The sequence below is a fragment of the Camponotus vicinus genome, unplaced genomic scaffold (genome assembly GCF_025532165.1).
Source record: "Camponotus vicinus isolate PSW18456_S1 unplaced genomic scaffold, iyCamVici1.0 SCAF_9, whole genome shotgun sequence".
Taxonomy (NCBI): Eukaryota; Metazoa; Arthropoda; class Insecta; order Hymenoptera; family Formicidae; genus Camponotus; species Camponotus vicinus.
Window position 1 is genome coordinate 16,646,868 of NW_028141981.1, and position 21,720 is coordinate 16,668,587.

At 41.5% G+C, this 21,720-nt stretch overlaps 1 protein-coding gene and 1 pseudogene across 5 annotated transcripts in view; both read right to left on the bottom strand.

Moving 5' to 3' along the window:
• Positions 1-9,937, bottom strand: part of LOC145977082 (homeobox protein prospero) — a 46,360-nt gene extending 36,423 nt beyond the window's left edge. For 2 of the 4 annotated variants that reach the window (XM_083108751.1, XM_083108749.1), the window contains exons 1-3: positions 7,144-9,937; positions 6,304-6,774; positions 3,980-4,134 (exon numbers count right to left, since the gene is read on the bottom strand). In XM_083108751.1, coding sequence (XP_082964877.1) covers positions 3,980-4,134; positions 6,304-6,774; positions 7,144-9,750 — 3,233 coding nt within the window. In that variant the 5' untranslated portion in view covers positions 9,751-9,937. Of the gene's footprint in view, positions 1-3,979; positions 4,135-6,303; positions 6,787-7,143 lie in introns of all 4 variants that reach the window. The other 2 variants (XM_083108750.1, XM_083108748.1) reach the window with 1 other exon arrangement.
• A 375-nt stretch (positions 9,938-10,312) lies between these two features.
• LOC145977089 (uncharacterized) overlaps positions 10,313-21,720 on the bottom strand; it is a 98,662-nt pseudogene continuing 87,254 nt past the window's right edge. The window contains exon 6 of the transcript XR_014440408.1: positions 10,313-10,642. The product of XR_014440408.1 is annotated as an uncharacterized LOC145977089 (transcript). The remainder of the gene's footprint in view (positions 10,643-21,720) is intronic.

Genomic DNA, 21,720 nt, shown 5'->3' on the forward strand with positions numbered 1-21,720 from the left:
CATTATTCGACTACTCAAGAGAGCTTTCGATTCTTCATTTATATCGTATACCTTTTTCTCCCTCTCACAACTGTCTCTGTTCCTTTCGCTCTTTCCGCAACATTATATTATTCCGCTCATGGCCGAGCCATTAGCTCGCGTTTTCTCATCAACCGCCACTTGGAGGTCTCTCTTTATCGAAGATATCGCTGTCCTCCACTTTGCAGTTTCCGGAGATGCTCTTTATATCTAACCGGATTAAATCCGACTATTGCTAAATAAGGGAAATATTTTAACGTTTATTCGATTGAATATACTTATCGAGAAATGTTTGGCGGATCAATGAGATGTTTGCACTTAACAGAATTGTGCAAATAAAACTTTAATCGTTGCCGAATCGTATCTCAACGGAAAATAATTATTTTTTAAATAAGTATCCGAATCTCTCACATAAAAGGATATATTCTTTATTTTATACATATCAAAATTAAATATCAATCTCGCAAAAAAATTAATATCGTATTAAGCGTTGAAAAGAAACGATGCAGTATTTAAAAGCGGAAAATCATTGCTCGATTTCTCACTCCGAGGCGACTCAGGTTTTTCGTGCAAAATGAATTCACTGTCCGTTGTTAGAACCGTGTCGTGTGTGCGCTGTCTGTTGTCCATTATACGACATAAAATTTCTTCCATCCTGCGGAGATAGGATCTATCGCTACCTCAGTCGCGTGTCCTACCATAGGATCTGATAACGGACGAACCCGAGTCCGCCCGCGCATCTCTTTTTCTCGCGTTCTTCTTTCTCTTTTTCACGTTCACGCGGGGGCGAACCGTCCGACCGATCGGCCGGTCAGGCCGACAGACAGACGGACAGACGGGGTGAGATGCGCGGTGATAGAGACGGGTACGCGCGCGCGCATACACACGTGCAGATATGAACACGCACACACGTCGTACCCTGGATCGCAGACGACCCCAATCATCCCCCACGGCGTGCTTCATCGAACGAAGGCTGTCAATATCGTCGGTATAAGCAGGTCCGATGATGTACGCGCGACGTCAACGAGTCTCCGTAAGATATCGGACGTGCTTTCGATTCGACGCGAGCGTGAGCGTGAGAAAATAGGGTGCGAACGATCGCTTTGTGTGCCTTGCTCTCTCTTTCTCTCTCGTTGCCGCTCTCCTTTTCCATCACTCTGTGATTCTCGTTTTATTTCTCTTTTTTCCTTTCTTTCTTTCTGTTTCTTCTCGAATCGGATTTTCTCCGGCATCTGGCATGTCGGGGGATGTACAATGATAAGTGACGTCATCAGATAAATGTTGCGATTACGAAAATCATAGTCATTAATATATAAGGCTCTCTCTCTGTGTGATGTTTATAAAAATTACATTTGTCATATATGAAATATTCTTAGCACTCTCTGATGAGCATTTTAATGTATCATATATCTTTATTTTTAATTATCAAAACGTTAATAAAATAATTCTAATTTTGTTCTCTCTTTTGCCAAACGTACGTGAAATAAATTTATAAATATTGTAACTAGGAGAAAATCAAGTATTCCAATTATGTTATTAAAATTAAGAAAAGAATTTTTATCTACTCTTTTCTCTTATTCCTTTGATAACCACGAATCGATAGTTGGAGATTGATCAATCAGTAAGAACGCACTTAGGTTTCTGATCGACGATATGTATATTTTATACCAGGAACGAGACGACGATATAATAATCGACGTAGCAGGTGACGGCGATGGTGGTCTCGGCCCATTCTCGTGACAAAAGTACAACGATGATCTAGGGTGGGAAAAGGATGGAGGGTTGATCGTGCACGTAGTAGCGTAGAATAATGTAGCGAGGCATTTCCGCATAGGAAGCCGTGCATTAGGCTATCAGATCGAGCACGCGCGACAATGACTAGTAGAGAAAAAGAAGGAAAAAGTCCGGACAAACCCCTTACGTGATTAGTAGTGAAAGAAAAAAATTCCGAGTAGAACCTTGCGGAGTAAAATCTCCGAATTTTCTTTCTTCAATTAACTTTCTTCATAAAATAAAAATATAAATTTCATATCTCAATCAGAAGCGAATAATAATGAATTATGCAAATTAAATTATTTTAAAATCCTCATAAAAGAAAGATGTTAAAAATTTTATTTCATAAATAGTACGTTACTTTAAATGTGTATGTGACTAATGTACGCATATATATATATATATATATATATATATATATATATATATATCAATTATTGATATATACATACAGATAGATTTACTTCTCATAAGAAAAATAAATGGAAATTTCTGATTATATCACGGTACGTATATCATGACTAATATGTTCTACATTTAGAAAACATATTAACGGTTATAATATATCAAGCAAGACGTATCACATAACGTAATATTACATGAAATATTCGATCCTATATATTTTATAAATTTAGTTTCCAAATTTATGCGAAAGAAACTATCTTATTTATTTAAAAAATCTTAACAGGCAATATTTTAGAGGGCAAAACGCAACTCAGAGTGAATCTCATTAAGAAATATTTCGGAAGGGTAGAAATAAAATTGCGAAAAAGGCGAAAAAACCCTCGGGCCAAATGTACCGAAATACTGAAGCGGTAATTAGCTTTGTACATACCGTCGAATACGAGCGTGCAATTTTCGCTGGACGTTTGAAAGTTCCACAAACATACCGCGCTTGCTCTTTTATCTTCGATTCCACTCTTTTGAATAGTCCCAATGAATAAAGTTACACAGAAGACCGATAATTAAACAGCGCGTTGCCAAAATAGACAGAGTCCTTTTATTTTTTGGCTGGTTTTCGATTCTACGTGTACAACATCTCATTCATTTTAACATAACTATTTATGCTCTGCATTATTTATGCGCTGCATTCGACATTATAGCATAATGAAGGATATCATTGGAAAAGCTCGACAAGTTAAATAGTAGAATAAGATGTAACGTTAAAAATCGTAATTAACTCGACCGTTATCTTATATTTTATTTATCGTCGCGCATGTAATTTTTATGCAAGATATATCTGAAACACACGTGGAGTTTTCTTCATATCGTTAATCGTGGAAGTGATAGAGATGCCGGCATACGCGGAGGTAAGCGCGCGAGGACTTACGATTTTCATGAGAGTGGACATCTCGCGATAAGAAAGCGGTAATAATGTAACGACGCGGCCACGTGCGATCCACCTTCGACCGCCTTGTATCTTGGATCTGTACTGTACTCAGCCTAATTATAATCAGGCTAATGCCTGCCGGACACTATGTGTCGGTACCTACGGCCTTGTACGCGCTTCTATACCTGCCGTTATGTAGGTAGCGTTACTTATCCCCAGCTGCTACGAGAGAGGGTAATTAAGATTCAGACACACCCATCGTGACTCTCGTCTCTTGGGCTCTGACCGCTTCTGCAAAGGGAGTGGTCGATCCCTCGAAAACCTCGTTCTCGTTTGCATATACGAAACGCACCTCTGTTATCAGAAACGTCTTCCACGATTCCATTCTTTCGGGGGAGCACCGAATGAGATCGAAAATGTTCGAGATTACGTAGGGGAGTGGCGAGTAAATTGTCCGCCGAATTCTCCGGGATTTTCTACATGACTATCCGCTCCGTTTTGGATTCGGTTATCCATTCGGTACAAGAGATCGCGTGCCGGAAATAATTCAATCTCGTTAATTTCTGATTTAAATGAGATCGAAAATTGGCATGAATTAATTACATCTGAGAAAATTTCAATTTTAAGAAATCCCTTACTAAAGTGTTTTAATACATTTATTTCTTCAAATATTAAAATGCCTATAAATTCACGTCTCTCATATACGATCATATTTCGATTTTCACAAAATACTATTTATCTGCCTTTCTTTTGGAATATTATACAAGAAACTAGCTGCGCTCGCGTAAAATAATACCCAATTTGAAAAGATTTATTTGCTATGTTACTGCTATAAATTCAGAATTGTATATCACTCACCGGAAGTTGGAGAACCACTTGACCAGCTGCGCTGTATTGTTTTTGTTGAACTTGATGTCGGGGAAGTACATCTTAAGGACGGCCGAGGACGGGTACCTGACCCAGAAGAACATCAGCTTCGCCTTCCTCAGATGCATCGGCGTCAGCGTCGACGAGTTCACCGCGGTTAAGGAAATACTCATTTTGCAATGTACACACAAATATATAAATAATACGTATATATGGAGGATTTTTCTTGCAATTTTAAAATAATAGATTAAATTAAAAAAGAAAAATAAGAATAGAGGAAGCTATTGGTTCGCTTCTTGGACATCTGAGTATCTCAAATATAATCGTGTTTTCTTTCGTATCGAATCGGATTAGAAATCGTATAAATTGCGGCAAGGGTAGAAGGGTTCTTTCTACAAAGTTTTGATCTACGATTGGCCGTATCCTCAGCAGAAGCCTTACCGACTCCTTATTGGTAATAGGATCTCTACATGTGGTTTCAATGCAATCTTATTCGATTAATTCGCGGTCTACTCCGATACTTTCCACGACAAGTTAATTTATTTATAACACGTATAAGTATATCGATCATCGGCACACAAACAATTGTGTTACGTTGATCTCGAGTTTGAATCTCAAGACGAATCTTTTCAAGAAAGAAAAAAAACCTAGAAAGAGTAAAAGACGTGTATAAATCGGCAATAATATTCGGGTGCATCAAATGCTAGGGTGAATCGCGAGACTAGAATGCGTCCAAAAGAGCGCGGAGCAGCAGATCGTGTCACGGCGATGCACGACGCGCTTAACCTACCCCTAGAGAGAGGAGGGAGCGAAAAAAAATGCGCCATTGATTTTACATCAAAGGCCGACTAAAAAGGCGGCAAAGAACGGCACACGCTACCCGATCGAGCGACCCGGTCCAACATGCCGATGCAGTTCCGACATTGCATCGGGCGATCGCCGCTCATACAAGCCCGCGCGCACGACACTCGGCTTTTTTTCTTCCCTGCACCGAGGCGAACTCCCCGTTCGCAAGCCATCGGATCTCTGCACGTTCTTTCGTAACTCAGAAACAAATCGACGCGGTAGATCGTGCACGATAATCGAGTGGATGAATCGTTCGATCTTCCTAAGGATTTGTACTAATTAAATGCAAAAGTACGGCTATTTTAAATGTCATGAATAATTTAATTGAATTCTTGATAAATTCTTAAATGAATTCAAGAGATTTTTTTATCTGTATCTAATTCTATAAACTATTATAAATTTTTAGCGTAATCAATTGTTCGATAAAAGTTAAATTTACTACTTTCCGCTAATCAATAAAGTTTTAATTAATCGTTATCATGTTTGAAAATATTGTATTATTATTTATAATTATTTATGAACAGAAATTACGATGAATTATTAAAGAACATGAACAAATTTATCAAATAAATTCGTTTTTAATAAATTCAATTAAAAATTTATTTCCGAAAAGAAATTCATTCTGTTATGGACACATTTAGTGTATCTTTGAAATATAATTGATACGTAAGTATAGAATTAAACATCTTTTTCTCTTTATACGTGAGTTGAAAGGCGAGAGATGCGTAAATGTAAATAAAATGTGATGCATAGGAATTTAATACTATGAAAGCTCGTATCACCGAAACCAGCTAAAGTAGCTTATCTACGATAAGTCGAGGAGACGCTCGAGATGGGAAGTTCGCGAAATGCTCACGCTGAATTGCGAAATTGCGGGACAGATTATTGGCTTGCGAAGTTGGGTGAGACTGCAGGCCGAGGGTGGGCCGGGTAGGCAAAGAACTTTTGGCTCGATGCGTTGTTGCCGGACAAACTCTACTCGTAGGTGCAGCCAACATTAGCCTAACTCCGTAGCAAACTAATCTAACATTCGTCCGAGCTTCCTCGCTCCAAACCGCCTTCTAGTGAACGAATGAAATGAACGCCATTCTCAGCTTTTTCTCTCTTTCTCTCTCTCTCTCTTTCTCTTCCTGTTTCTCTATTTTTCTCTCAAAAACTCACTACATCCAAAACTCTTCGAGTTTCGCTTCTCTTCTAAAAAAAAGAAAACAAACAAAAAAACGTTCCTAAACATCTTACTCGTTTCCCTCCGCTATTTCTAATATATATATTCTTTTCTTATTTTATATATATTCTTTTTAATTATAAAAATAATCTTTAAATAACATGATACTTTTTTCATTTGAATATTATAATGTAAATCTTTTTTTAAAATAAGAAAAGCAATTAATATTTATTTTACCCTGAATATTAATTATTATTTTAATATTACCAATCCTTCTCAGTATATAAGTATTAGTAAAGGATATTGTAGGCTGAATTCCATCATAGGTGATGTCACCGGAGTTGCAGTCGCTAGCTCGGTCGTTGCTGTCCATCCTGAGGTGTCCGTAATCCGGACTGCCGTGCTGAGCTGCTGCCAGTAGAGCTGGATGCAACATAGCCGGCGGATGGGGCAGTGGAGGAGAATCCCTGAGTTCTACACCGCCACCCGGAGGACTCGCGGGTAAATGATGTGGCCCCGGAGGTGGTACTTGACCAGGATGACTCGCGTGAGGGTTGAAAAACGGCGAATAGGGCGAGAACACTTGACTCTCGTGGAGACTTGGATTTGGTATCGCTACGCTGGTTGGCAGGGACACCGGCAGCATCGGTGGTGGCGCATGGTAGGGTCTCGGTGGTGGAGGAGGCGGGGGACTATCACTACCTCCTTGCGATCCGTTTCCCTCTTGCGCTAGGATTCTCGACACCGTCCTCGGAGTAATTCTCGTATCCGTCACCTGTAAAGCGTACTAATTAGTATTTCTTTTTAGGCAGACTTATCAAGTTTCCATTTTTAGATTAATTATTTAATTCTATTTACGTAGTTATATAAATTAAGTTTATTAAATAAAAGTAATTAAATAAGATCGAAAAATTATATTTTCTCGCTATAATTTTAAATTTTAATTTATATTATCTCGCAAATAATATTATAGATGACTTGAAATTAATATCTTAAATGTATATACGAGTATATTAAAAATTGTATATTTTATCTATATACATATTAATACATCAATTTATATTTACAATTTATATAACTATATTAAATTAATATATTTAATTTATATCAATTTATTAAATCTGAAACATTGTAATATGCTTACCTTATGACGTTTTTTCTTCGGCGTCATGACAAGTGACAGGGCCTCGTTTTGCTCCGAGTCTCTGTTTTCTCTCTCGTCGTTTCTCATATTGCAATATTGGTCGCGTTGTTGATGCTCTCTTTGCTGCTGTTCGCGCTGCTGTTGGTGCTGCTGTTGGTGTTGTTGTTGCTGCTGCGCCTGCATGGAGGCCATGGCGTATATCGTCGGCGGTTTTGGCGTCTGAAACATTCCAACGCTTGGCCTTGCATGCGAGGGCAGTTGATTCATCTGGTTAAGATTGTTTTCCGTGGGGCCAGCATGAGGACCATGGGGCACACCACCTATGGACCCGATTTGCGAGAACCCCGTGGGCTGTGGAGGAGGGGGCCCACCGTTGAGGGGCCCCCGTGGCCCGTTTGGGCCACCGGGTGGTTGTGGCGCTCCTCTATCAACTACTTTCGTCCTAGGTGATTTTCTCTCGAGCATTTGACTCGCCAAAAGGAGGTCCTTGTTCAGTTGCTCGGCGGCAGCCTGCGCTGCCTCGGTCTGCTTACCGATAAACCTCCTCTGTTGCACGAACCTCGCGACGATACTGTCAATCAAGTTGGTTAATGAAGAGGTTATTTCCGTCTTCAAGATATCCGCTAAGCCTTCTAAATCAGCTCCGGTGATATGAGGACCAGATGAGCTTGCTGCCGCAGCGGCACCCCTGAAGACGTTTAACCTTTCTTGGAAGTCTTTATGTTGAATAGGCGTATTGGCTGGCTGCATCTGCGGCGTTTGCGGCGTTGGAGGTCCAGTGTTGTTCTGGCTTTGTTGAGACTGGCTTGGTGGCGGTGGCGAATTTTGTCGTTGATGTTGCTGCTGCTGCTGCTGCTGCTGCTGCTGCTGCTGCTGCTGTTGCTGCTGCTGCTGCTGTTGCTGCTGCTGCTGCTGCTGCTGCCTCGCGGCCGCTTCTTGATGTTGTTTCATTCTCTCGAGAGCAGCGTGCTGCTGCTCAAAGTAGAGTTTATGCCCCATGTGGTACATAGCGGCAGCTGCTGCATGGGGATGATCAGGTGGAAGAGCTGGAAGGCCGTTATACGGCGGTGGATGAGGTCGTGGCGGTCTAGGTGGTGGTTGCGGTTGGTGCTGAGGCGGAGGACTGGGTGGTGCATCACCGCCACTCTCACTTGTATCTGGTTCCATTCTACTAGAGAGCTCCATGTATTTTTGTTGCATTTCCGCCAATTGCTCGTGTAACATTTTTAACTGAATCTTTAGATTATCTTTTTCCTCCCGTTTCTGTCTGATCGTCGTCGGGTCTTCCTCCTCCTCGCTTTCATCGTCATCATCCATCATGGTATCATTGACACTATGCTGGATAACATGATGCACCGTCTGTTGTTGAGGTTGATAGAGCTTGCGCTTCTTACAACCGTTTACCGTTGCGGGCTGAAGCGCCGGGCTACTGCGCATCGTGCTGACAATGTTTTCCACGCGGGCGCGTTTAATCTCCGTTGTCGGAGAATTCGTCTCGGTCTTTGGCACGATCGGACAAGGAGAGTGACTAGGGCTACGTTTGATATTTAGCGACTCTTGTATTTCTTCCTTAACGGAGACAGAACCCGACCTTGGTGCCGTTGGACTAGGAGGTAGGCTCTGTTCGCAATCCGATCCGTCCAAGTTCGCCCCTGGCTCCATACCAGCCTCGGCAAAAGCCTCTTCCATCGCGCGTGCCGCGGAGGCAGCATCCTCAGCGCTATCTTCAGCATCACCCGGCATCACGGTATCACGGTCACTGTGATTCGCGCTATTTACGACGTTATTGCCATCACCACTCTCTTCCCCGCCACTCTGCACTGTTCCACTGCGCGCACTATCACTATTTTGTTGTTGATGCTGCTGGGGACTCTGCTGATGCTGCGATTTAAGTAATTCCGCGGTAGTGTTATTATTGTTGTTATTATGTATACTGTTGTTATTGTTGGGCTGCTCTTGTACACCGAGAGCGGACAGCTTGCGGCCCTGCAGTAGCATGTCGCGAAGCATGTGCTGCGTGAGGTCGGCTGTGGCGGGATCATCGCAATTAACCACGGCACCCGGTTGTAGATTCGAGGCGGGATCCATGCCGGCACCGGTCATCCCGTGACCGCCCTCTGGCGGTGATCCGCCAGCGTCACTGGCTTGTTTGACCTGCCGTCCTAATAACTCGTTCAGCATCTTGGCGGGGCCGAAGCCCGGAGCCCCGAAGAAGCCGAAGGCCGCGTGGGCGGAATGCTGCTGGGTTGTAGGACCCGTCGTAGCTGTACCTAAATGACTTTGACTGCCAGTCGCTCCAGTCTGCTGCTGGAGCTGTTGTTGCTGTTGTTGCGATTGCGACTGATGATGCTGCTGTTGCTGCTGTTGTTGCGGCTGCTGCTGATGCGGGGGTGGCCCGCTACCACTAAAGATCGAGCCGTAGAGACCACCACCGAGGAAGGATGGCCGGGAGCTAAAGTTCGGTATACTCGAGTAGCTGTTGCGCGGCTCGCCGGCGTCCACGCGCTGTCTGGTGCGCTTCTGCTTCTTCAGAAGTTGCTGTTGCTTGCTTTCCGTGGTTGCTCCGTAGAGGGCGAAACACTCGGTCTCCTCCTCCGATGACATCATCGGCCGTCTGGTTGGTCGGCCCCCCGAAGGCCTCCGCGTCCCCTCCCCGCCAGGGCTCCTTGTCACCCCTCCCCTTCTCACTCGAATAGCCCCTCGTGGCTTAGCACACTGCTTCGCCTTCTGCACTGTGTAGTCTCTTCGACTCCCCTACTACAGCTGCCTCTTTCTCTGCGTTCCTTCTAGCTAATACTCCCCACTTTGTTTGCCACCGACCACCCCTCTCCACTTCCTTTGGCTTCGCCGTCTCCTTCTCGATCTTCTTCTCCTCCTTCTCTTCGTTTTCCGTTTCCTCCGCCGCCGCCGCCTCCTCCTCCTCCGCTTCCTCCTCCGCTTTCTCCGCCGCCGCCGCCGACGACGACGACGACGTCGGCACCCTTCTCTTTTCCTGCGAACTCCTGCTTCCTCCTCTTCGCCTTCTTCTCCTTCTCTCGCGCCTCCTCTTCTTCTTCTTCCGTCGTTCCTCGCTTTTTCTGAGCCTTCTTTTCACTATTCCTCGCCCCGCACCTTCCGCCGTGGAGCTGACGCCAACGACTGAAGCTGCTGTTCGGTGACTCGATGTCGGCCGTTCGCCTTCGTCTCGGGATGGCGGGTCTTTTTTGAAAGGGTCGATTCGTTATCGGATCTGTATCCGCTGCTGTCGTGCTTCTTATTTTTACTACGATGATTGTTGTAACCGGGACCGCTGCTTCTGCTGCTTTTATTATTGATGCGTTTACACCCGGTAATCGTTGCAATGTTGTTGCCGTTGATGATATCCAGAACGGAAGCCGGTGCTCTCGCGGGTGGAATTCTCGTGCTCCCGCCTGGGAGCTGCATCCTTCGAGCTCGCCAAAGGGCTAAGTGCCCCTCGCTCCCTCGTCTCGATTTTCGTAGCCGCAATTCTCCAATACGTCTGTAACGAAAAAAACAACGGTCCATCTTAGCGATCTGTACAAGTTAAACGAATCCAGTGTCGTGCGTCTATATATATAATAAGAGAATCGATTCACACGAGAACAGTAATAGCATGCCGTAGATTATTTTAAGCTCTGTATATAGACTCTTGCTTCCGTAGATAGGAAATACTCGGCGGTGTGTACACTTGTCATTTCCCTTCTTATTACGAGCTTATCTTATTTTAACCGAATCGAATACACGGAAAGAATGTGAAAAGTAGGCTACTCTGCAAATGTACTCTTTATAATTAATTTTCGTAATCGTGATCTGCTTATTATTCATATATTTTTCAAATATTTTTCGTGGAAGATACAGGTGTGTATTTATCTTAGCTTTTATACATTCTATCGCGTCATTTTATCCATATATATATTATGATAGCTTTTCTAAAAAATGAGAAAAAATTGTAAAAAAAATATTTTCTATTTTCCCATATTTTCTATTTTCTACTTTTCAAATACGGATATTCGATCGAGATATGTGAATTTATTGCAAAATGACGTCATATTATGAACGCAAGAAAGAGAATGCATATACAAAGTGCTATCAGTTAAAAATACAATGATCGACCACGGCGACGACGGCGACAAAGAAGAAGAACAGACCGCGGGTGACAGTTGCAAGCAATGTGTTTCACCCTCGTCCGAACACTCTGTGGCCGCTAGAAGCGAAAACTCAAAGTATAGTGAGTTACGAGGGGGTTAGCGAAGAAGGGGGTTGTTCGCCTGAGAAGCGGCCATAAGAAAATTACTTGCGTTGAATATCTTATTCGATACATAAGCAGTTCCGCCTAGAATGGTCTCTTCGTCGGGGGATGCATACCGTCGTCGGTCGATACCCGGCGAAAGAAAAGGGCACAAAAAGTAATTGATAGTCCGCTCATTGCGCGCTCGATCATAGACCAAGCATCTGGCTTGCTTGGATGAGAAGAACAGTCTGTGTCTCTCTGTTTATGCAACTAATCTTTATTTTTTCTTTAAACTCTTTAAATTTTCTGTTACTCTTATTTATGTTATAAAATTAAAATACGCAATAATAATAGCAATAATATTTTGTTATTATCATTACAATTATTTATTTTGTACGAAATATTGTAGAATTTTCTGTTGCAGTCTACACGCCCATAATCGCTCTTTATTTGTCAATAATATAGCTAGTTAGAAGCTTCGATCGTCATGCAGTTTAATTGATTCGCTGCGTATAAGTGCGTAAGTGAGACGGTTGTGTATCTGCACGTATGCATTACGGAACAGAGCTTGAATGCAGTACTTGAGCACGTGTTCGTGCACACGTACGCGAGATTCGAAGCAACAGCTGAGCAGTTTAAAGCACCTGCGCTCAATAAGCCGACAATATCCCATAGTTTGCCTACGCATAAACTCTCCCTGTTTGAGGATATTCATTCCAATACATATCAGGAAATTAAAAGAATTTACAATGAACAATGCTTAAGGTATCATACAAAGTTTCTTCGCTGTTGAAATCACTATTTTGCTAGAAAAAATATTGTTATTAAGATGTATAACGTATTAAAGAATAAGTGCATCGAATAAGATTACGATAATTGTTGCAAAGATAAAAGATCTTTTTTTTATTGATAGAAATTTGCAAATTGCTCAACAGAAAGGCAAATTGCTGCAAGGCGAGCAAATACGTGCATGCATTTGAAGTACCATCGACGTTCTTATTGCGCACTTGAATCACTATTACGTAAACGTTCAATTACGACAAGTTAACGCGTTCTCGAGCGCTTCCTCGAAGAGGAACGATCCGTTCCGAGAAATTACTAGGCAGTTCCGTTGGCAATTACTTTAGAGGGGTGCAGCGCTTGCTCGTTATTCCAGAAGTGACATATGGTGTCGACCTCGATAAGGTCTACGGGACGACGATCATACCTGGATAGAAGGGACGCTTCGAGGGGGGTCGGACGAACTTCTGTCTTTCCTATTTTTGATCGGCACTTCCCCGTGTGCTGTCGTGCGTGGGATGAGAAGGGGAAAACAAAAAGGTGCCGGTGCCCTGCCGGAAATGGCTTCAGGAACTCTCCCACTGTTGCGTCGATTCGGAAGTAAACACGACGAGCTAATTACACGCGAGCAGCATGTTCAGAAAGGCGAGCGCAGGGGGCACGAACAAGATCTTGCTACTACTCGATGACCAATTTTTGTGGCAACTACTCTCAACTTCAAATATAAATTTGTACTTTCCGTTTGAAGTTTGTCAAATTAAAATTTGTATTCTCTCTTTTAAGTTTTTAAATTTTAATCTCTTTATCATACAATATAAAATTTCTTAAAATGTATTAAAACATATTAATTTTAATACGTACAAATAATGTATTATTATTATTGCAAGAGAGTCAATAAACTTCAATACAAAAGTATGTGTTAATTATATATACAAGCATATAAAGTCATCTTCTTTCAATATCATAAAATCAACGACTATTAGAGCGCAAGAAATACACATCGACAAGTCACCAATGACCATTTCCTGTGCGTCATACGATATTTATCATTTAAACAGGTGGGTAGATTTCAAAGCGTGATTATAGTGCATAGTGATAGGGTCCGCAAGTAATACGTAGGATAGTTAACGCATGGGGAGCCCTCGATAGAACTTCAAGGTGATAGTCAATATTACAAGTGATCGTTTTCCTAAGTAGATGACGAGACATAAAGAATCGTTATTCGAGTAACGATGAGCTACGGCTTACGACATGTACAATCAAATTTTATAAAAAAAAAATATTCGAATAAAAAATGTCGCGTATTCTCGCATACGCGACGCAATTTTTAGTGTCCCCCTAGGAAACAACATTGAGGAAACGGAGGGAGATTGCCGCGTGACTATCACATGGTGCACGTACCCCACATGGCGTCGTAGAGGTAACATAGCAATGGCATGTGCATCGGAATTCCGCCCCCTGTAAGTGTCATGTGGTGAGAGTGCTCGCAGGGGGTTGCTGCATGGGAACTCGATTGTGGTCATCAGTCCATGTCCATCGTGTATACACGCACCGCCATCGCTTAGAAGTGTACGCGTATACATACACGATTTCACCCTCTCGATATATAAAATTATTGTAACAATTCGTTTCGCGCGTCATTATGCCTACGACGATAGGGGGATAGGCATACCACCCTCGCCGATAACACGCATCCCACGACCGCACAAACACGTCCACGCGCGCGCGGTCTTGGCTAAGCGCAAACGTGTACACGCGCACACGTGCAAGCGAAATGTACGCTGAGACTGAGGTACTCACACGCGTCGTCGAGGTACGCACACGGCAGCGCATTGTGTACGTACACACACGATTCACACGCGTTCAGCATATTATCGGCCTGCTCTGATGCAACAAGTTGACCGGGTGTCAATTGATGTGTTATTAATTGGAGGTTAATTGCGTTAATGCGCTGCCGACCCCGCCTCTCTGTCGTCTACCCGCTCTCTCCCACCCCCGACGCCCATCGCACCCACCTTCAACGAGCCCCACTGTTTTATTATTATTTTGCATTCGAATCGTTTCGATTCAACACACACTGGCACGCGCCCAAACCAAACTGGTGTGAGAAAGAGAGAGAGAACGAGTGAGAAAGAGTGAGAGCCGAGCTGGGAGGTCGCGAGGCAGAAAGAGCGCGAGAGAGCATTTAAAAGCGGCGGCCTGTCACCGATTTTCATAATTCACAGCTCGTTAAATTTGTTTCGCTTTTTGCCCCGCTTTTCGCGGTTACGCGCCCCGACGCCATTAATCTACCTTCGGTCGTTTTCAATGAGTTTAATCGCGTTTCAAAAACAATGTGGGTCAACGCCACGCTTGTGTTATTCCTGACACGTGAGCATGACCTTCTCGCCGTTTTCATTTCGATTTCGGTTCCCATTCATGCTGTTATAGATACGTGATAATGAGCGCCAATGTTTTTTTAATGCTTGTCATTGTAGCATTCTAAGTGTCCTGCACTTCATATTGCATTCCAACCAGACACATGGAGAGGAAAAGGAAGACATTCTATAAAAATAGCACTTAAGATATATATGAAAATTAAATTTCGCTCTCTATCCGATATATGGGCTATATACTCGTTTAATTACTCGTTTGACAAATAATGAAAAGATATTAATTTTTTATGCATGTTTCGATAGAGATAATAAAATCCTTCAGAGATGTTCTGCTTAATAGACAGATGAATGGACTTACATCTTGAAAAATTAATGAAATATTAATAATTCAATGATATTTCATGCGAAATTAACGGAGAAGATTCTCAAGATGCGATTGCAAATCTCAGACTTTTCACGAGACGTCTGCACAATTTTCCTTCGACATATTCCCATGACTTCTCGCGGTGGGAAACGTTAACGTCTGATATTGAAAGCTACAAAAACTCCTGCGACGCCCTTCGTTCTCCCTCAGAAAAGGAAGTAGGAACAACGGTCCTTGCTCTCAATGGCGTGGACGATAAATTGTAGCATCAAAATTGAAAACTGCAAATTTATGTAATTTAAAATAATCAAACTTTTGTTTAATGATTTATCATATTAATTTAACGGTTTACAAGATCAATTACGCTGGCCAATTTCACTTCTGTATTTATATTTATCTACGAGTATCGCATAAAACTAAAATCAATAAAGCTTGTTAAAGCCGCTTATCAGTTAAATTTCATTAATTTAGACATCGTTAAAAATGCATCATTTCTGCCTCATTTAACAACATTTATAAATAATAAAACAATTATCTAGTAATATTATTATACACATGGTTTAATTTTAACTGTTTTAAAAACTATAGTTTTTATATAAAAATACCATAAATATAATAGAGAAAGAAATGCAATAAAATTAAATAAAAAATAAAACGTCTTTTATAGAGGAAAATTTCAGGGAAATCCAATTGAAGTATTCGAAAGCCAAGAAGCTCCCCCGTTACCGACGACACTGCAAGATCAAGGAGGCCCCCTCGATAGCATTCAGGTGGTTCACCGGGTGGCGTCACCGATTTAAATGTCCAGGTATCCTCTGACTGTATACACGATCGAGGTAACTTCTCGAGACTTGGTTTCCCCTTAGGAGCTCGCCCTACCGAGGAACGATGAAGGAAGGGCGAAGAAAGTAAAATACCTCCTTACGAGCGCGTGCCAGCTGCCGTTTCGAAGCATAACCGACGTTTCGGCTTCTTGTCGTTATTGTTGTATTACCCCACTAAGGTCCCCTAACGTCTTGGGGTCAAACGAACTACGCCTTTCTAACGTCTTAAGAAACGCATGAATACAATACAGGGCGGTTCATGCCGCAGAGGAGTAACGGTTTTCGCTTTGATATCATATTGTTATCCGTTCACTTCTATTTATGATTTTAATCATTTTAATAATTTCACAGAGCATAATTTTAGTAATCTTAGTTTTAAAATGTAGATAATAATAATTAATAATACAAAATCTGTACAGTATTTGCTGTCATATAGCAATTTTTAGTATTGAAAATTACATATTGATATTTTCTTTTTTTGTATTGAAAATTGCATATTAATATTTTCTTTTTTTGTCTTTTCTCGATAAATACTCTTACGATAATAACTCTTACAGGAATATTATATTATATGAAAAATATAACGTACAAGAAAGCATGTCTAAATTGATTTATTGCCGAGAAGAAGAAGCAGATTTAACAATTTTGGTCTCTTTTCTCTCCATCTTTTATTGGCTATGAGCTACTTTTGGCTCGAGACAATTATGGAGATACGTTCACGACATATTGGCAACCAAGAGCGTCCAGGATTACCGGCGTTATTGTCGTCGCCATTTCGAGGCACAGACTTCTTATGGCAGTTAGCCAATATGTTCCTAGTTTTTGCAGCGAATGGCAGTCATGCCACAGGCATTATCGGCTATCTAGAATTACTTAATTATATTCAATTGCCAAAGTTGTATATTTGTGCGGCGTATAACGGCACGAAATCTCCTCGAAAGCATCTGGAAGTTACTGTTTCTAAAAGCGTGCTAGAATAAATACCGTTTTACCAGAAAAGTAAAGTCTGTAAATGGCGCATTATTGAGTACATTTTATTAAATGTAAAAGTATAATCACAGAAAATTCACAAAATGTTTCATTTCACTAAAATATAAGCACAGATAAGCACTGATTAAGATTAAGATACTGATATAAATTTTAAATAGAAAGGTTAGATAGAAAGTTAGATTATAACACATCCAGAGTATAATTCAACAGGAGATTCTAGATCTAAGAGAATAGATACGGGAATAGAGATATATGCACATACTACATCGTGCGAGACATTCTGATGCAGCTGGACCTTGATCTACATTCAGGAGCCTGCAAACAGAATCGACACACCTTTGATCGCCCTTAAGGCTGGAAACACCTGGTTGCCATTAGCTATCGATCGGATACCGTTAGCGAATGACAGATCAAATGGTTATTGGTAATCAAGAAGTCATAAAGCTAACTTGAAATCATATATGATTAAGAATCATACGAGTATTTTTATATATAATTTTAATTATCTAAAATAAGTGTATCTTTTGCATTTCAAAAATATCATGTGTCTTTTTCAAAATATAAAATAGTATGAGATTTATTTAAATTAAATCGCACATTATTTGGTCACAAGCTAGTCGTTGCTGGTATTAATTTATTATTAATAATCTACATATGTAGATACGTTAATAGAAATCTTAAAGATCATAAAGATCGACGGAAAAACAGGATCCTTGTACAGATGCGACGTGGCACGTCCGCGCAAATCTCGACATGCGGCGAGCGGTGGTCTGATCGTTTGAGCCAATCATGCCGTGATTGAGTATAATGGACTTGCGTCTTGTCCCCCAGGCCAGTGGCTCTCGAGCTAACTCGTACGATTCGCGATCGGCTCTTTCGAGTGACTGATCATGGACCAAGCCGCTCTTGGGTTGGTCACCCGCGAGCCGTAAGTGACTAGGGCACAGGATGAAGGCTGCGTCCGAGTGAGTGAGCGGCCTGTTGGTATGATAATGAGGAAGGTGACTTCCGACGATCCATATATCGCGGAGAGCGGCCAAGAGGAAAGAAGACAGAGCAAGAGCTCTGAAATGCACCGATGACGAAGATGGAGAGCCTCATCGAAGAGACGGAAGAGGGAGAGATAGACCGAAGGGAAGGGAAAAAAAGAGGTATATCGACGCTGATGGAGGAGGAGGAGGAACCCCGACGTTACGCAGGGTCGAGGGACGGCCAAGAAGCGGACACTCCAATCCACAACATCCCTTCCGATTCTCTACATTCATAAACCCCGCGTGTAAGCTCTTCTCCGCGCTTGTTCCTATCTCTCGTCTCTTCCTTCCGCGGCTCCCGCCGTAAATTGACATGAGAGACAGGTCACGAGAGGGGCGACGTACGTCAGCGGGTCACGCGTATATACGGATCGGCTCGAGAAGCGGAAGACTCCTCGTGATCCACGACGGTGCGATGAGAGAGGAGGAGAAGGAGGAGGAGGAGATAGTGGTCGTGCATCGCTCGGAAGACACTTGGCACGATTATACGCGTATCTCCTCGTTGTAGAAAGAGCGAGCAAGATGGAGAACAGGCTTCCTACAGAGCGAGCGACCCGGTGACGTTGCTGCGACCCGATGAGGATACGAGCCAATTTTCCCAAACGCCATCAATTCAGCTAACCAGCTAAATTCGCGAACGCGAGGCGAAGGCGAGGGAGGGCCGAAGCGTGTGAGAAAAAGGGATCGCTCCGGGGAGAAGCGAAACGACGGGACTAAAGTGCTGGAAATAGCGCGATGCGTTATTTGCATGAGAAGCAAAAGACTGGCTTGCTCGCGGATACGCTCGGCGTACGATGACGCCGGTGCGATGAGCCGGTTCCCAAGTGTCGGGTGAGCTTGGTTAATCCAATTGAGTTAATTTGGGTTAACTTAAAGTTGTCTAAACAGCTTGTTTAGATGTTCCGCGACGCGTTGTAAAAACATGTATCCGGCCCTCTTCCTTCTTATTTCAACAAGATTCTTTTAAACACTTTCTCCAATATATCGATAGATAAATAGATTAGTTAACGATCACGTTAATCTCGTGTAAATTTGCAACTATCAGTTCAATTCTTACAATCGGTCAATATACATTTATTTTATATTCATTAATCAATTGATTTTTTTATTACAATTATTTATTTAATTTATTTATATCTATAATTTTTTAAATATTATATATTAAATGTCACATTCAAAAATTTATCAATTATAGCAGTTATAAAAATAATGTTATTTTTTTTTAAATGTGCTTTATTGTAGTAGCTTTCGATCAAGCTCGCAAATAGCGGAGCTAACAAGCGAAGAGCTGGTTCATTTTAGATATTCCTTAACTAAATTTTCTCCCCATTTTGATAGCGTTATTTCTACTAGTGTGATATCATTGGAATATCGATCGAAATGTCCCGATTTTATTCAGAAATCATTTTACTCTCATATTTTTCATTCCAAATTTCTCAATGCTACAATTTTTCCCCATAAATATCTTTAATAATAAAAAATGCAATAATTTACTTATATTTTTAATTATTCAATTAAAATTACATTATTAAATTCAGTTGAAATTATTGCTCGCAATTTTTTGCACGACCGCATCATTTCGTTTATATTATCGAAAAAGATCGATATCGATGAGATCGTTCGTTTTCTTCTTTCTCTCCATCGAGAGAAAGAAGAAAAAGAGAGCAAGTGAGAGAGAGAGAGAGAGAGAGAGAAGGAGAGAGAGAGAGAGAGAGAGAGAGAGAGAGCAAAGACGAGTCTAGCCTAACCGCTACCTCAATGATGATGTAGTCATCGAGCTCTATGCTGCTCTAGTACGGCGGGGCACATGCGAGTATTTGCTCAGGGTACATACTAGACTCGCCTCCCCAGCTGACGTTGATTGAAGGAATAAGGGAAACGGCGGAGGTCTCTCAAGTACCCACCACCACACTATCGTCGCCGCCACAATCACTACCAATGTTTCGCCTCTGCAGCCCCTAACAGATCGACCTCTATGTACGTCATCGTCTCGACCGCCTCTATCATCGTATGATTATCATCGTGATGTCCTGTGCATCGGTGCGACGCGTCAGATACATCGGAAATTCCTCCTCTTTCAGTCTGCGGATTAATTAAACAGGATTTGCACGGTTTACATCGATTACATCGTAGCTTCGTAATGAGACGAAGGAACGTGTACGACGTTCTATCACGAAGCCGATTCATCAAACAGATAGAAAGCGTATCGTTTAAAAAAAATTTTTTTTTTTCGATATTATGAATTGATCAATTGAAGACTGAGACATTTGAAGAACATTAAAACATTTTATTATTCAATCAAATGTGCATGGTAAATTAAATTTAAATTTTATTAGCAACATTTACTAAACAACTAAAAAGATATGCGAGAAAACAAAACGATCGCGACAAAAAGAGAATAAATCGAAAAGCTCAGGGAGAAAGGAAAGAAGAGGCAAATAGACTTTAATTAAGAAATGAAATGAGTCACTCGACATGTGAGCGCCCGATGAAAAAAAAGAAAGGATTGATTGCTGCCGGTCGGCGGAGAGAGGCTAAATAAAAATGTCGAGATAGATAGGTGGGTATCTCAGGATCCGGAACTTGTTGACAATGCTGCGGAAGGCGATACACCTGGACGACTGCGAGGAACGTGCAAGTATTGACCCGACGCGTGCTACGAACGGGCAGTGGGCGACCGCGACTAAATTTTCTCGCGCGTCTCACGTGGTCAGTGGACCTCGTCTCCTGAAAAGAGAGCCCCTCAGCCCTGTGCTATTCGTGTCGCGATATTGCGTTCGTGCGATGGCGCGATTATTTACATTACTTCCGAATTGGTAAATAAGAGGAGCTATGTGTGCTTCGGACGCGGAAGCGTGTCGCAACTGCCTCTTTCCGCGCGCAGGCATTCCCTCCATTCGCTGTCATAAATCCCTTTTCCGGGGTTTGCGTGATATGTGGACGCTCATCGAAAGTTCATCGTAATATAAAAAGGGAGCAGAGTTGGAAATAACAAATATTATACTAATAAGCTAAATTATTTAATTTCATGTTTCTAAAAATAAAATCTCTTTGAACAGGTATTCTTCCTAAATAAATTTTTCAACATTTCTTGATAACACAAGAAATGCATAATCACAAATAGTATTTATATCTGTAATATGGATGTAAGTATGATCAATACGTTATTGCGTACATATACGTACTCTCGCATTATCTTTACATTTAAGTCTATAGATACAAGTACTAGAACACAACAGTTTAGCATAAATACGACATAGCGCCTTGTTATCATTAATGTTCATGTAAGTTTGTTATCGTCCTTTCAAAGAAGTGTGACGTTGTGATAGTATTATCTCGCAAGTCACTTAACCATCTTTCGAAAGTTGTCTCTGTCGTCAGGATATTGGCTCAAAACGGTCGTTTAAATCTCAGGCGTCTAATGACACCAGCGTGATAATAGGGCAGCTGATTTGACAAGCAAAGTGGTTACGAAGACAAATGAGTACTTTAGTCGCGCTCGAACCATCGATCGTTCTACGAGCTCAACCAGAGCAGATCTCTTCATCTTCTCCTCCTCTCTCTCTCTCTCTCTTTCACTATATATTATTAAAATATCATTCAGAAACAGAAACTCCCCGCGTGGTATTCATTAAGTCATAAGATATAATAAATTAATGATCATGAGGTATTAATAATGTGCCATCATCGCAAATGAAAAGAAGTTTAATAATTAAATAGATCCGCAACGCTAACAGTTTCAGTAAAATTAATGTTTTCTTTCTACTTGTATCTATAAAATTGAAATGCACATGCATGCACTAAGGAAATAGGCGACATTTGATTTCACTTTGAGCATCAAAAAATGTACAGCAATTTTGCTTATTGAAATAGTTTTGATTTTTCATAACTTAAGATAAATGTTAAGTGTTATGTCTCTAACGGTGTCTAATTATTACAGTTATTATTATGTCTTGTAATATTATCGATATTATTTAAATAT